The sequence below is a fragment of the Euprymna scolopes genome, chromosome 7, assembly GCF_053919585.1.
Source record: "Euprymna scolopes isolate OS-2025 chromosome 7, ASM5391958v1, whole genome shotgun sequence".
Taxonomy (NCBI): Eukaryota; Metazoa; Mollusca; class Cephalopoda; order Sepiida; family Sepiolidae; genus Euprymna; species Euprymna scolopes.
The window spans coordinates 155147588-155162532 of NC_136488.1; the positions used below are offsets into that span (position 1 = coordinate 155147588).

The 14945-nt window shown below is 35.7% G+C and overlaps 1 protein-coding gene across 7 annotated transcripts in view; it reads right to left on the reverse strand.

Annotated features, from left to right (window-relative positions):
- The window catches only part of LOC145280080 (rho GTPase-activating protein 18-like), a 312700-nt gene that overhangs the window by 89978 nt on the left and 207777 nt on the right, over positions 1–14945 (reverse strand). For 5 of the 7 annotated variants that reach the window (XM_080131781.1, XM_080131785.1, XM_080131780.1 and 2 more), the window contains one exon: positions 2999–3202. In XM_080131781.1, the coding sequence (XP_079987907.1) occupies positions 2999–3134 (136 nt within the window). In that variant the 5' untranslated portion in view covers positions 3135–3202. Of the gene's footprint in view, positions 1–2998; positions 3203–14286; positions 14377–14945 lie in introns of those variants that run through there. The other 2 variants (XM_080131784.1, XM_080131787.1) reach the window with 2 other exon arrangements.

The window sequence follows — 14945 nt, forward strand, 5'->3', positions numbered from 1 at the left end:
AACATGGTAAAAAATAGTCCCCAAAATGGAGTGTTTTTATTAGCCTTAAAAGAGCCCCTGGGGCACACCCAAGAGTTATCGCAAAGTATAAACAAACAAAATTATATAGAAATCAGATAGTTACAACTTTTTAGAAAGTTTATAAAAAATCCAAGGCATCAATTTTTTTTAATATGCACAAAAGTGTCAATTTAGCCATTTTAACCCAAAATAACCCCTAAGAGTCAACCGGAGTTTTCTGTTACTTTTTTTTTTTACTTACGTTTAATGTTTGTGCAAAATTAAAAAAAAATTAAAAGGCGTAGTTATTGAGAAAAGTGCAAACAGACGAACGGACAAAGGTGAATTTACAGGTCCACCCTTCTTTTATCGGGGGGGGGGGGGCTCACCATTTTACACTTATATATAAACTGGTTTATCCACTCTCAACCTACCAGTAATTCAATTCCTATAAAGAATTAAATGTTAGACAAAATACAGCACATGCCACAATCTCTTTGACCACCACTATTAGTATGTGCGATTTTTATAAGTCATTCACCACGTAATACTTTAGCTCTGTACGTGTGAAATATGACAATTATATTTGAACAACAGTTCTCGTTAGATCACGGAAGTTAAGCAGCATTGAGCCTGGTCAGTACCAGATGGGTGACCAAACATTATACGCGAGAGGGTGGCAACACTTTCCAGCAAAAACTTGGCATGAGATACATGCGACTAAAGATTGCTTGCGAAGTTATCATTTCTGGAAATTTCTTTTTTCAAAGGAAGTCAGCTCACCCCAAGCCAAGTGAATGGTGAACCAGGCCACAACCATGCACATGTAGACAAAACATACTGGTGCATGCATACATGCCTAACCTGCATATATTTAAGTACATTATAGGCGAACAGCGCATGATTGGTCATGTGCTGTTTCCTTTTGTTGGATTTGAAACCGACGGTACCTACGTTGTTCTGATCTTCTGTAAGCCATGTACCTATGAAGTTGAGTTTTTTTTTTTTTTCTCGCTCTGAGATTGATATTAAAAGCCTACTTTTTCTATTTAATAATTATTAAATCTAACTTCAAAACATACTCAGTCATAAATATGTGAGCAACTACATGAAGGTTAACTAATTTGCATATTCCTTTGAAAAACGAGTGTTAATTACTCATGTTTTATGGTTTCTTATTAGATGATTGGATTCATTTCACTATTACACTGAATTCTATTTATGCTTAGTTTCTACATTCTGCATAATTGTGTTGAATTTAAGATGAAAACTTCTAGCACACGGAAATTTTATATATACATATACAAGAAAACTGTTATACACACGAAACAAATCTTTCTCGTTTATTAATATAGAGAAACGTTAAAATTTTAATCCTAATACAAATTCGTTAATCTTTCAAATGTGATAGTAAAAAAAAAAAAAAAAAAAAAAAATCAATCAATTTGCTTTTTTTTTTTTTTTTAATTTAAATTTAGAAAGATGGTAATTTATTGAAAATCAAATCAGTCCTTCCAAAGCAAGGAACATTTGAACACAAATGCTGAAACATTTGTCTAGGAAATAAAACAATATTGCAAAACAAAACAAAAAAAAAATGAACAATAACAATAAATAATTAATGAACTGTTTGTTTCAAAACCAATATACAAATTAGTTAAATTTGCTACATGTACATAAACAGTATATATATATATATATATATATATATATATATATATATAAATATAAAAATAGCGGATCCTGTGTAAAGTTGAATTAACTTTTATTGAGTGATTGAATTACAAGAAATAAGCCTAGCTTTTTTTGCATTTATTCATATATATATATATATATATATATTTATTTGAAAAGAGATTTTGGGTGGAATGGTTAAAATGCACAGTAAAAGAGAATGAGGAAGAGTTTTGTTGCATGTTTTTAAGAGGTATCAGATTTCAACAGAATTCCATGGATATTCTTGGAAAACTCTAAAGCTGGGTAATTAAATCGACTTCAGAGTTCTCCCAAACACCAAAAACTAAATATCAAAGAATTTAAACTTTAATATCATTTTTTTCATTTTTATTGGATGAATTATGGTAGCTTGCTGTCCATAAATGTTTTTATGCAGTAGGATATTGATATTTTATTATTTTTAAAAAATGCTACTTGTGGCTCGCTGGGAAACACCTAGATTTGACTAGAGTTACAGCAATTGGGTAAAGGAGAGAGAGAGAGGCTCTTGGGTGGAACGCTAAGCTGATGGACTGTATTCAGTAGGAAGATATATTCTGATAGCAAGTCTGTTCAGAGAAACCAAGGAAGAAGGAAGGAAAAGGGGAAAAGGGGGGAAAAAAAAGGAACAGGGGGGGGAAAAAAAAAGGAACAGGGGGGGGGGAAGGAACAGGGGGGGGGGAAGGAACAGGGGGAAAAAAAAGGAACAGGGGAAAAAAAAGGAACAGGGGAAAAAAAAGGAACAGGGGAGAAAGGGGGAAAGGGGAAAAGGGGGAAAGGGTACAGGGGAAAAAAAAAAGGAACAGGGGGAAAGGGGGAAAGGGTGAAGGGGAAAAGGGGAAAGGGGAGGAAAAGAAAAGCGGAAAGAAAAGGAAAGCGGAAAGAAAAGGAAAGCGGAAAGAAAAGGAAAGCGGAAAGAAAAGGAAAGCGGAAAGAAAAGGAAAGCGGAAAGAAAAGGAAAGCGGAAAGAAAAGGAAAGCGGAAAGAAAAGGAAAGAGGAAAGAAAAGGAAAGAGGAAAGAAAAGGAAAGAGGAAAGAAAAGGAAAAAGGAAAGAAAAGGAAAAAGGAAAGAAAAGGAAAAAGGAAAGAAAAGGAAAAAGGAAAGAAAAGAAAAAAGGAAAGAAAAGGAAAAAGGAAAGAAAAGGAAAAAGGAAAGAAAAGAAAAAAGGAAAGAAAAGGAAAAAGGAAAGAAAAGGAAAAAGGAAAGAAAAGGAAAAAGGAAAGAAAAGGTTTTACTTTGGGAACTAGTCTTGTTCCAGGAACAGAACTGTATGAAATTTACCATCTGGGGTCTTGGAGAGATCATCTTCACTGTCCTCCGTAGCAGCTCCATATTTACTCTGTTTGATGTCACACAACTCCTTCCAGTAGTCACTGTTTCCTGACATGTGAGGATCAGATTCAGTAGGGGACGACATCTTTTTAAATGAGGTTGTTCACAGTATTAGATCATAGGGATGATTGAGCAAGGTCCTAAAAAGACTATCTGAAATTTAAGAAAAGAAAAAAAAAATAACTTCAAAGTTCAGCTTAAAATCATACATGTGGTTAGAAACAAAAAATGAAAAAATACCTTTATTGATATGGATATCTGAAACGCCTCCCTGAAATGAAAAAAAAAAAAAAAAAAAGAAAAAAAAAAAGAAACTATGGCATTAACCCTAATTTGGGTTTAACTGGCTTCCTCGGAAGGGGGAAGTTTCATGGGAGTCTGAAATTCACAAGCAGTGCCCAGTTGCATGTATAGCCCCATTAGAGGAGGAGGTTTTTGCAACTCTTGCATGGTGGTGTTGTCATCCCCCTACATCTGATACTGATCAGGCTCAATGTTGCTTAACCAGTGATCTAGTGATAACCAGTGTGTCAACATTATCCCCGACAAAATTGCCTCTGAGATGGGTATATATGCTGATGACACCACACTCTATAACAGGCATGACAGGAAAACAAATGAACACATATCTAAAGAAATGGCAGAAACACTAGAGGATGACCTCCAATCTGTAGTGGAATGGGGACAAAAATGAATGGTCACAAGACTAAACATGTTTCCTTCAATAATTACAAGAAACCTTCTCTACCACCAATAGCAATGGCCAATGACTACATCTTTTAAACTCCTTAGCCTAAGATTCACAGGAAACATGAGTTTGAACAATTATATTGAAAGCATTGCCAGGACTGTTGCGAAGAAGGTAGGCTCTCTCTACTATGCTAGAAAACTACTAACACCTGAAAGTATCCTGTACCTCTATAAGGCCACCATTCGCCCATGTGTGGAGTATTGTTGTCATATTTGGGCTGGTGCATCTGCTACTAGTCTCTCGCTCCAAAACAAGGTTCAAAAGTGTCGCCAATCTGATAGTTCCTGAACTGTCATCTAAGCTTCAGCCTCTGTCCCATCGACGAAATGTTGCATCCTTCTGCCTGTTCTACAAGTATTTTAATGGTGAATGCTCTGACGAACTTATGCCCCCACAACAACCCGACAAGCAGCTAAATTCCACCCCCACACAGTAGAGATCCATGGATGTAAAAGAGCTTTCTACTTCAGTAGTTTCTTCCCCAGAAACGCTCGATTTTGAAATTCCTTTCCAGGTCCCTGCTTCCAACTGTACTGACATGCAGAAATTCAAGTGTAACGTGAACTGACATCTTGCTGCCCAACTCCCTACTTATGTCCCTGATAGTAGCCTCCTACACCAAAGTGGCAATGTGCCCTGTTTGAGGTGAAAATATATATATATATAAACGCTCGGGTGGTGTGATCAAAATTCATTTTACTTTTATTTTGCACCCCTCCAGCTATGCGGTTTTTGCTTTTATTTTGGTTTTACCATATTTTTTAATAAATGTGTTCTTTTTCATTAAATAGCGTTCTAAATTTTTTTTTTTTTTTTTTTTTTTTTAAATAGAGTGTTGAATTTTATCACAAAATTATTGAATGTAAATTAAAAAAATAGTTATATTTCAATTCTGAAAGTAAAAAAAATAAATAATTTCATTTATTGGAATTAAAACTATTTAAAGATATCATTACTAATCTTGTATGCTATGTTATTAATTATGAGCTGTAGGGTTTTTATGTACATAAAATTCTTAGCTTTATGAGATTGTCACGTGATGTCAATATTGACGTCACAGATTTTTAGCAGCATCAGTCTTCTTGGAACACTATAAAACGTTCCACCTAACTGACAGAGTATTTTCTTTCCTTTTTTTTTTCTTTGTGTTCAGTTATTTTCCACATGATTTGATGACAAATTAAAGGCGTTAGTGGTATACGTAGAATATTCATAATTTTTTTTTTTATTTCAAATCAAATATAACTAGAAAAATCGAAAAATAAATGGTATAATTAAATAGATTTGTTTTTAACAATGCTTGCTTGAATGACAAAAATGCTGCCTAAACACACACACACACAATATATGTGTATCTGTACATTTTGACATTTTCTTAGGTTTTAAAGAAAGACCACAAAGCTACCAAGTTACCGACCCCTTTCAGTGTGAAGATGCTGGGATGGACACACACCCGAGTCATATGTAAACATTTTCTCATCTAATTGGCTATACTCTTTTCTTTCTGCTACCACCATCCACTATACATAAATTCAATCTACTGAGAAAGTAGAAAGGAACGACCAAAAACGACTTTTCTAAGACTTTGTATTCCGATACATCTATCTATATATCTATAAAAATGAAAGTGTGTGTGTGTGTGTGTGTGTGTGTGTGTGTGTGTGTGTGTGTGTGTATATACATTTCCCTACGCAATAACTGTCGAAATTTGATATACAGAGTACTGAGATTTGGGAAAATCTTTGTAATCTGTTTTCGCCCAGAAATTTGGCTGTTAAGGGGTCAAAGTTCAACGATTTGACCTTTGAGAACTCTACCAAAATCCTCTGCCAATTTTGGGTATAAACAATTGAAATTTTAAATATAGGTTCCTTGGACATGGATCTAACTTAATAACTTAGTACCAAACAATAAATGTTAAGGGGTCATAATAGGGGTCAAAGTTTTAAAAAAATTTGACCTCTGCAATCTACCATTCTACTCAGACAATTTCTGGTCTAAACATTTGAAATTTTACATAAAGAGTATTCAGAGATAGGGAAAACTTTAATCGATTTGGGTCGAAAATTTGAGCTACCAATATATAAATGTATGTATGTTTGCATGTCTGCCTAAAACTTTTGACAGAGACGACTTTTCACAAGATCAGTATTGTTTTGAAGCTCGACCTTTAGATGACAAATACAGAAAAATTGGCTAAAAGCATTAATTTCTTCACCCTCAACTGGGCACTTTTCTACAGGGAGGGGTCGCTTTTTTCACCAACATTTTTGAAAGTCATCCCCTCTTTTCGATTGTCTAGCTTTAATTAAAACCTATATCACTTCCGGTTTGGCGGTTGTCCTAACAGCAAAGAAGTTTTTTTTTTCCCTGTTCTTTTCCTCCTTCGCGGTACGGGTTCGAGCCTTCCTTCCTACTACCACTTTTTTTTTTTTGCTCAACATACACTTCCAAACACCCGGGCAACGCCGGGCTCCCATGCTAGTATCTATAAAAATGAAAATGTGTGTGTGTGTGTGTGTATGTGTACATTTCCTTACGAAATAACTCAATTTTCGGTCTAGAGACTTGAGATTTGACATAAGGAGTATTGACATTTGGGAAAATCTTTTCAATCGGTTTTCAGCCAGAAATTTAGCTGTCAAGCGATCAAAGTTCAACAATTTGACCTTTGAAGACTCTACCAAACTCCTCCGCCAATTTTGGGTCTAAACACTTGAAATTTTAAATGTAGGTTACTTGAATATGGATCAAACTTTTTAATTTGATTTGAGCCCCCAAAAAATAAATGTTAAGGGATCAAAATTGGGGTCAAAGTTAAAAAAATTTACTTCTGCGGTCCCTACCAAATTACTCAGACAATTTCTGGTCTAAACATTTGAAATTTTACATAAAGGGTATTCAGAGATAGGGCAGGCTTTTTAATCAGTTTGGGTCGAAAATTTGAGCTGCCAAGGGGTCAACGTTCAAAAGATTTGACCTTTGTGGTTTCTAGCAAACTACTCAGCCAATTTTGGGTCTAAACGTTTGAAATTTATACATAACAGGTAATCAGACATGCAGCAAGCATTTGAATCAGTTTTGGGGCGAAAATTTAGCTGCTAAAAGGTAAAAGTTGAAAGAGTTTACCTTTGTAGATTCTACCAAATTCCTCCACCAATTTTGTGTCCTAGGACTTGAAATTTTAGATGTAAGTAACTTGGACATTGATCAAATTTTGTATTTTGATTTGAGACCAAAATAAATGTCATAGGGTCAAAATCTTACATAAAGTGTATTCCCACATAGGGCAAGTTATGAACAGTAAATAGGGCCCCGAGCAAAGCCGGGCTGAACTGCTAGTCAATAAATAAGGTACAAACAATTATATTTTTTGCAATGATTTTTTTTATACATTATATGTATAATTTGTGCTTATATAATTTGAACTCTGAAACTATTGCACTAGTTCTAATTCAGCACATTTTATGCATAACAGTGGGTAAGATAAGATACATTTAAATTCATGAAAGTTCAAAATGAAATAATTTCAATTAAAAAATGTAAACGAAACTAAAATATACAACAAAATAGGATCAAAATAAATTTAGGATGTGAGGTAACGACACTAAACAAATCCTCAACAAAGACTAATTTTAAATAAAGACACACACACACATGAGAACTTGAATGCATACCAGACGAGGCCACTTTAATGCCTCCTAGGCATTATCCTTGAATGTCTAGTTTCCCTGTACAGGGGTTTGTCAGGATAACCTGTTAAGAAAATAGTTTTTCCTTACAAGTAAACCCTGAGTAAAAATTCAAAATTACATAGTATTCATGGTCTAAATAAGATTTCCTCAGTATAGCTAACCCACACTGGCTTTTATGAGAAATAATGCATCTTCTCCAAGTGATGTTACCTCAAGTAACAGCACAGAGCTGGATACTCCACCAAACAAAGAATTCTTGTCCTGGAATCAACAAGAAATGTAGACTATAACATATTTAAACGGTCAATTAAGAGGAAAATTATGTTCCCAAATTCTTTGCTCTGCGTTTGAGAGGTAAAAGAAAATTTCACTGGATTATTTGAATATCTATGTGTCTCATGTCATGATCAAGGGAGCTAACACTTGATTTCTGAGAAGTAAAATTAAAGAGAAAATACACACACACACACATAAACTAAAAGAATATCAGTTTCAGGATGCGTAAAATCAAGTACTCTGAAGAGAACAGTTTTGCACCACTTTTATGTTCCCTCATGAAGATTAAAATCAAGATATAATTCTACTAAACTTTATATCTAGAATCCTTATTGCATTATTTTCGTTATAAAAAAGTATTCAAAATGTAATGCTTAAGCTTAAAGAATTTTTAGAAATTAAAACTCAGACTTTTGTCTTATTGATGCTTAATTTAGGATTCAACTATAAAGTGATATCAGAGAAGATAATGCATGATTGGAAACCTGATGTCTTTAGAACGTCAGTTGCTATTAAAGATCGACAATGAATGCAGCTAATCAATGCATGCTGTTGGAAGGCAAAGATGAAACGCTTGTTAAGCTAATTGTGAATGAGAACATTTGCTATACTTTATACAAGATGAGGAAAGGACAATTTTTGTTAAAAGTGACCAAAAAAAGGATTGAAACAAAGTTTATGAAAAAGTAAAAACACCCACAGAAACAAGACATGTTGCAACTCTCGTCTATCAAAAAAGAAAAGTTTTATAAAAATCAACTCAACTCCAAGAACAGATGGTTCACTGCTTCATCCAAAGACATATCTAGAGTCATACAAACAAACCTTCCAGTGACAACCATGACCTTTGGTGTTCTCAGTAGTGAAAATTATACCATACCACTTTTTCCACACACACAGAGGCTAGAATGAGAAAATTGTCGTCATAGAAAAAATGTTATTGCATTTCCATTTGAAGAAAACCGATTTTCTTTTTCTTTTTTTCAACTAGTTGGCCAGTTGTGTACAAATCCCAAGAGTGATAGGAGCCTTTTATCATGTCTGAATATGATAATGTTCAACGAGTGAGATTGGAGATGTGCTACTGTACAACTCATGCTCTCTAATGATCCAAGTTATAACAGGACCATTGCTAGCACCCTCAAAATGCAAATTCAGATAACAGGAACATGCCCAGGGTGATGAAAAAGTTTCCAGCCACGGTTATGGTCTTTGGTGTTATTTCAAGTGAGGGCCACATCATGCCACCTCACATCTTCAAAGTCGGCTTGAAAGTCAACACAAAAGTGTGCCTGGATGTGCTGAAGAGTGTGGTGATCTGCTGGTGCAATCAGATAGCCGCTGGCAGATCCTGGGTGTGGCAGCAGAACTTGGCGCCGGCCCACAAGCCCAAATAAACCCAGGTTAGTCTTCAGAAAGAGTGCTACGACTTTATACCCTTCTCTTACTGTCCTCCTCCGACCTAAACGTGCTGAACTACTTCATTTAGTCATGTCAGGAACACCAACATGACCTCCTACAACACCAAAGCCAGTCCAATTGCCTCCATCTACTCAATAGTCGCTGAGCTCCTGCTGGTGTTTGTGGAAAAGGCATGCTCCCAGTTCTGGACCCGTGTAGAAGTATGACCTAATTGACCTAAGGGAGCGTTTTGCTCCCGATTGGGGAGGTTCAGACTTCCCAGGGATCTGAAGAAGGTCGGGTAACTATGCTAAGATTGTTTAATTAATCCCGGATGACAGCGGATATCACAAAGACTTGAATTAAAATATGAATATATTTTGCTTTGTTGTTTGAAAATCAGAGATATAATGGTTATTTTGTGTTAAATAACAGGAAATGCCAGACAATGTAGAAACGAGATTGTACTTGTTGGCCTGGAGAACCCAGTACCAGGGGTTCTGAATGACAAGGTTTAACCTTTAAGGTCATGAGAATTAAATGTTGATTTTGGTCCCAGATTGCAAACCTAGTGATATGGCTGAATTGCACACTTGCAATTTTGCCTTTGGGGTTTCCCCAGATGCCTGGCGTATTTTGAATTGGCTTAGGGGACTTCCACCCCAACACACACACACACACACACACCCCATTATATAATGCTAATCCCGCTTGGAAATTAAGCAGATTCCAGATTGATTACAAGGGGCACAGATTTGCGTGGAATCTCGCCGTTCCCAACGACTGACCATGCCCCTCCTCCATCCGCTTGAGTGCCGTCTCTGAAGAGAAGAGAGATTTGAGACTTTGAAAAACGTGCTAAGAACTGAACCAATATATTGTAAAAAGACTGTAAATATTTTTGTGAATTTAACTCTAGTAGAATAGAATTTCAAGTGTGTTTTTCTTTCTTGCCTGCGTGAGTATTAATGGTGGAGTCCCTCACGTGTCCATACAGGGCCCAACTCTCTTCCTGATCTACATCAATGATCTCCCAAAACACATACCAAAATCTTTCGTTGACATCTATGCTGATGACACGACTATCTATGGCAATACATCAAAGGCCGTAAATGATGATGTTCTCTCTGATTCTCTCTCCTCTGATCTTGAGCGCGTGGTACAGTGGAGGAAGAGGTGGCTGGTTACCTTTAATGCATCCAAGACCAAGCTCCTATCTCTACATCATAAATGCTCTGATCCCTATCTGGCATCAATTGAAATGAATGGCTCTCGTCTAGGGGAGGCCCCATGTTTTGATAAGCTTCTGGGCTTGACCTTTACTCCTGATCTTAGATGGAACACATACATTAAGTCTGTAGCCAAGGTTGCTGGGAAAATGGTGGGATCCTTCTACCGCTCCAGAAGATATCTCACTAATGATGCAATTCTCTATCTATATAAAAGCCAAGTACGTCCAAGGATGGAGTACTGCTGCCACATCTGGGCAGGAGCTGCTAAAAACAACCTATCCTACCTTGACAGAGTACAAAATAGACTTCGTGGCTTGGTGGGGGATGCCCCTTTTCTCTTCCCTGCAACCTCTTTCCCACAGAAGAGACGTAGCGAGCTTGTCTTTGTTCTATCATTATTTCCATGGCAAGTGCTCGTCTGAGCTCCATTCTGATCCCCCCTCGCCAATCTTTTTTGAAAAACACCCGACTAACAGAAACCACCGTCAATTTTCCCCACTCCTTATCTGTGCCTAAATCAAAACATAGATTCCATGAACAAAGCTTCTTTCTTAGAACTGCACGCCTGTGGAACTGTTCCGCTTGCCTGTTTCCCTCCTGACTTCAACCTGGATGTCTTCAAGTCCAACACAAACAAATTCCTGATGAACCGCCCCCTTAAGTAATGACACTTTATCAATTGTCCAATACTATTACTACACTATCCCATTGATTACTATACACACAATAACCCTTATCCCCGAGTGGCCCTTGGGCCTTGATAAGTGGTGACCTCCATGTAAAAAAAAAAGTCTTCAGTTATATTTCAGATATCTTATTTCATTGTATTTTCTTGTTAAAAGACTGCATGCTCGTCTTGTTTTGCTTCAACCCCGTACAGGGCAAAAACTCTTCATCCGTCTAGCCCTCTCTAGCTCCTCTTTTTAACTCCAAACTCTCTTGTATATATGTAACTATTCTTTGGTGCTTACGTTACTTGACCACACAAAGACCCACCCCGTGACCTTTGGTCACATTTTCTGGCCAAATTTATTTTTTATTTCAAAACATTCTCTCTGCATACCTTTTTCCACTTAACAGTTACAAAACAATAATAATGTTTGTTATCTAACATTTTACTTTTTTAATAATAATCGTTCTAAATCGATAATCAGCAAGGCCACCCAATGTTGCCCCAGCATGACACAACAAATCAAGTTACCTGAATTGATTTTTTTTTCAATAAAAGTTTTAAAATAAAACTAGTGTTTTCATTAGGGTGACAAATTCATTGTTCCACCCTGTATTATAGATTATTTAAGTAATGAATCATTTTATTTCAAAATTAGTACATAACACTAGACCCCCCCCCCTCCTCCGACAAAACCTGGCCCAATTAACCCCCACGGAATGAATATTTTTTCCTAAATTTTAGATATTATTCATTCCCAGTAACGCTGATCAAGACTTTACCAACTTTGTGTGTCTTTGTTTGCTAGTTTTTTTTACTTTTAGCTGGACATACAAACATAGATATTAACAACTGTCTTTTATCTAATAAACTAGCAGGGTTACCTGACGTTGGTCAGGGCATATAAAATTACATAGAAGTTAAATAATGTAAGATCTTTATATTAAAATTTCTGTTTCTCACCCTCTCTCTCCAGGCATCTTTATCTTTCTCTCTCCTCTATTTCCCATCCTTCTCCTTACCCCTTTCTTTATCCTCTGTCCTATCCATTCGTGTTTTAATGTGCGAGAAAAATGCTAAATACTGATGTTATGAGCAAGGTTGTGAAATCCTGAATTGACCAGATTGCTACAAGCGAACTGTACATTTGGCACAAGACTCACTGCCTCTAACATTCATCAACTACACTTAATTTGACCCCCCCCCCTAGTTCTCACAATTTCTTTGGGTATCTTATGAAGAATAAGGACCATGCTATTGTCACAATTTTCTGGACAGTTTATGTAAAACACCACGTCGATGAAATCGTAGCAATCAATGTCATTTAATAAAAAATTTGCTGTTAAAAAAAAAAAAAAAATTATTTTGATTTGAATTGAAACATGCGAGCATGCAGGGTCCCCCTTCACAAGTAAAAAATTGAGAAAAATGTAAAAAAAAAAAACGGATGGACAAATGATCTGGGAGCAATGTTATTCCTAATAATGGCCTGTGGGGGGGGGGCGACCAGAGTTATCTCGGAAAATCCATTTTGGCAAAAATTTACTTTCACCATGACTGACGTTTGTGAAAAAACAGATGAACAAATGAACAGGAATGAATTACTAGGTCCAATCTTCTTTGTTGGGGGGGGGGGGGAAATCAAAGAATTATACGAAGGGCATGCTAAAACCAGAATTCTCAGACCGTTTGGAGGCCCATACTAAGAGACAATCACAATAATGCCTGTGTATTGAAAAATGGACTCATTGAATGAAATCAATAGAACAATTCATGAAAAGGCTAAATTTGATGAATGAATCTAAGAAAAACAAAAACAAAAAAAAAACACTATTTTTTTTCTTATAAAATAATCTTTCAAATAAATATCGTCCAGATAATTAAATGGATGTATTAAACACCAATTAACATTGTGCTCATCAGAAAATATGAACACTTATTTTGGTAATGGGTTAATTCCAAGGAATTTATTTATTTAAAACTGTACTGTTTTAGTCACCAGAATGGCATAATTTGATTGTGAAACAGTACATTTCAAAATGGCTAAAGTTGGAATTTGTTTTTTTTTAATTTTTTTTGTTTTTTTTTTACTTAAGCAACATTAGATTATTCAACAATCACCATCTTTGCTGATTGGACGACCCATTTTTTAATGCATATGAAACGCGATAACTAGGGCTATGACAACAGCATATTCTTTTCCTTGTTTTGATTCTCAGGTATATTATCCATTGACATCTTATATTTTTATGTAGAGTGATGTGGTTCTCAGTTGATTGTGTGTGTCGGATATAGACTCAAGAGTAAAAGCAATGAAAATATGCTGTTGTCCTAACCCTAGTGATAACATCCATATGAACATGAAATTGCTTTAGCCAATTATTATACTTAAGAAAGCAAGTGATTGTAGTTGAAAACCAATAAGCTCATAAACTACTGGTCACATAACACTAAAATTAACAGGAAACAATCATACGGATGATTTAAAATGAGTAAAATCTTTTTTTTTTATCAATGAATAACACATACCAGAAATATGTGAGCAAGTTCATTTCAATTTACCCACATATTTTTATTACTTGTGCGCATCCGCAAATTCATTCATAGATTTAAGTGACTAAATTTTTAATCTTCCTTATCTACCTATCTTTTTTTTTATTGTCATTTCATCCCAAACAAGGCACAGAACCACTTAGTTGTGAGGGACTACTACTTGGGACCAGATTTGCAGAGATACTATTTAGGGAGTTGAGCAGTGATGGTCTGTTCACATTACACTTGAATTTCTGCATGTCAGAACAGTCAGGTAAGCAGGAGCCTGGGAGGGAATTGCAAAGTGCAGCAATCCAAGGGAAAAAGCTATTCGAGTAGAAGGCTTTGCAACATCTAGCGATTTCTACGCTGTTGATAGCTTAAATGGTAAAGAATGCCGCTGGAGCGCTAAATATTGATTTCGATTCTAGCTGACGGCACACCAGTCAATTTTTTGTTTTGTTTTACTTTTGAAATTAGTACTATATATATAATATTCAAGAGAGAATGGACTAATAATAAATACGAAACCTGCATTAATTAACATATTTAAGCTTATTTTGCAACCGGGCAAAGTGCCCCCCCCCCAGCTAGTTTCAAATAATTTGATAAGAAAATCTTGAAGAAAAAAAAAAAAAGTAAAAAAAAAACTAAAGAAACGTGATAAAAAGTTAAATTACCCCAAGCTTTCAAGTTTGAAGTTACTTCCTTGCTTCCAGTGGTGGATTACTTTACTAGTTGGAACATATAAAGCTTTGCATGGCATATAGGCGAAAATAAATCGGTAAATGAATGGAGACTAATGTTAAGGAAGGAAGTTGAATGAGAGCATATGATTACTGGTTTCCTGTCAACCATGATAGAAAAGCTGTAATACCAAAGTATAAGAGGAAGGTGGATTTTTTTTTTCTTTCTTTTTGTCATTAGTCTGACAAGAGTGGAAAATGACAGGGTGTTAGCAGTAAGGGGTGGGGGCGCGGGGGATTCTTGTGCTACTCAATAAGCTATGGGTACTGTACAAGAAAGATTGTGTTTCATTTGCTGGAAAACTCCAGAGATTTCGCCAATGCTATTCATAGAAAAGAAACATGAGGACGTTTAAGAAAAAGAATCCAACTCTGCAAGAGAAGCAACAAGTAACTCGAAAGTCAAAACAGTTTTAGTTCAAACAGCACCCCCCCCCCCAAAAAAAATTATTCGCCATCCGGCAGCTATTAATCTAGCTGTAAATATTCTTTATAAATGTACAATTTACATTATATCTTTAATTAAAAAATTTACTGGTTAAATAAATAACTAAATCGTTTTCATTTAAATTACCCCCTTGAAAATTAACGAA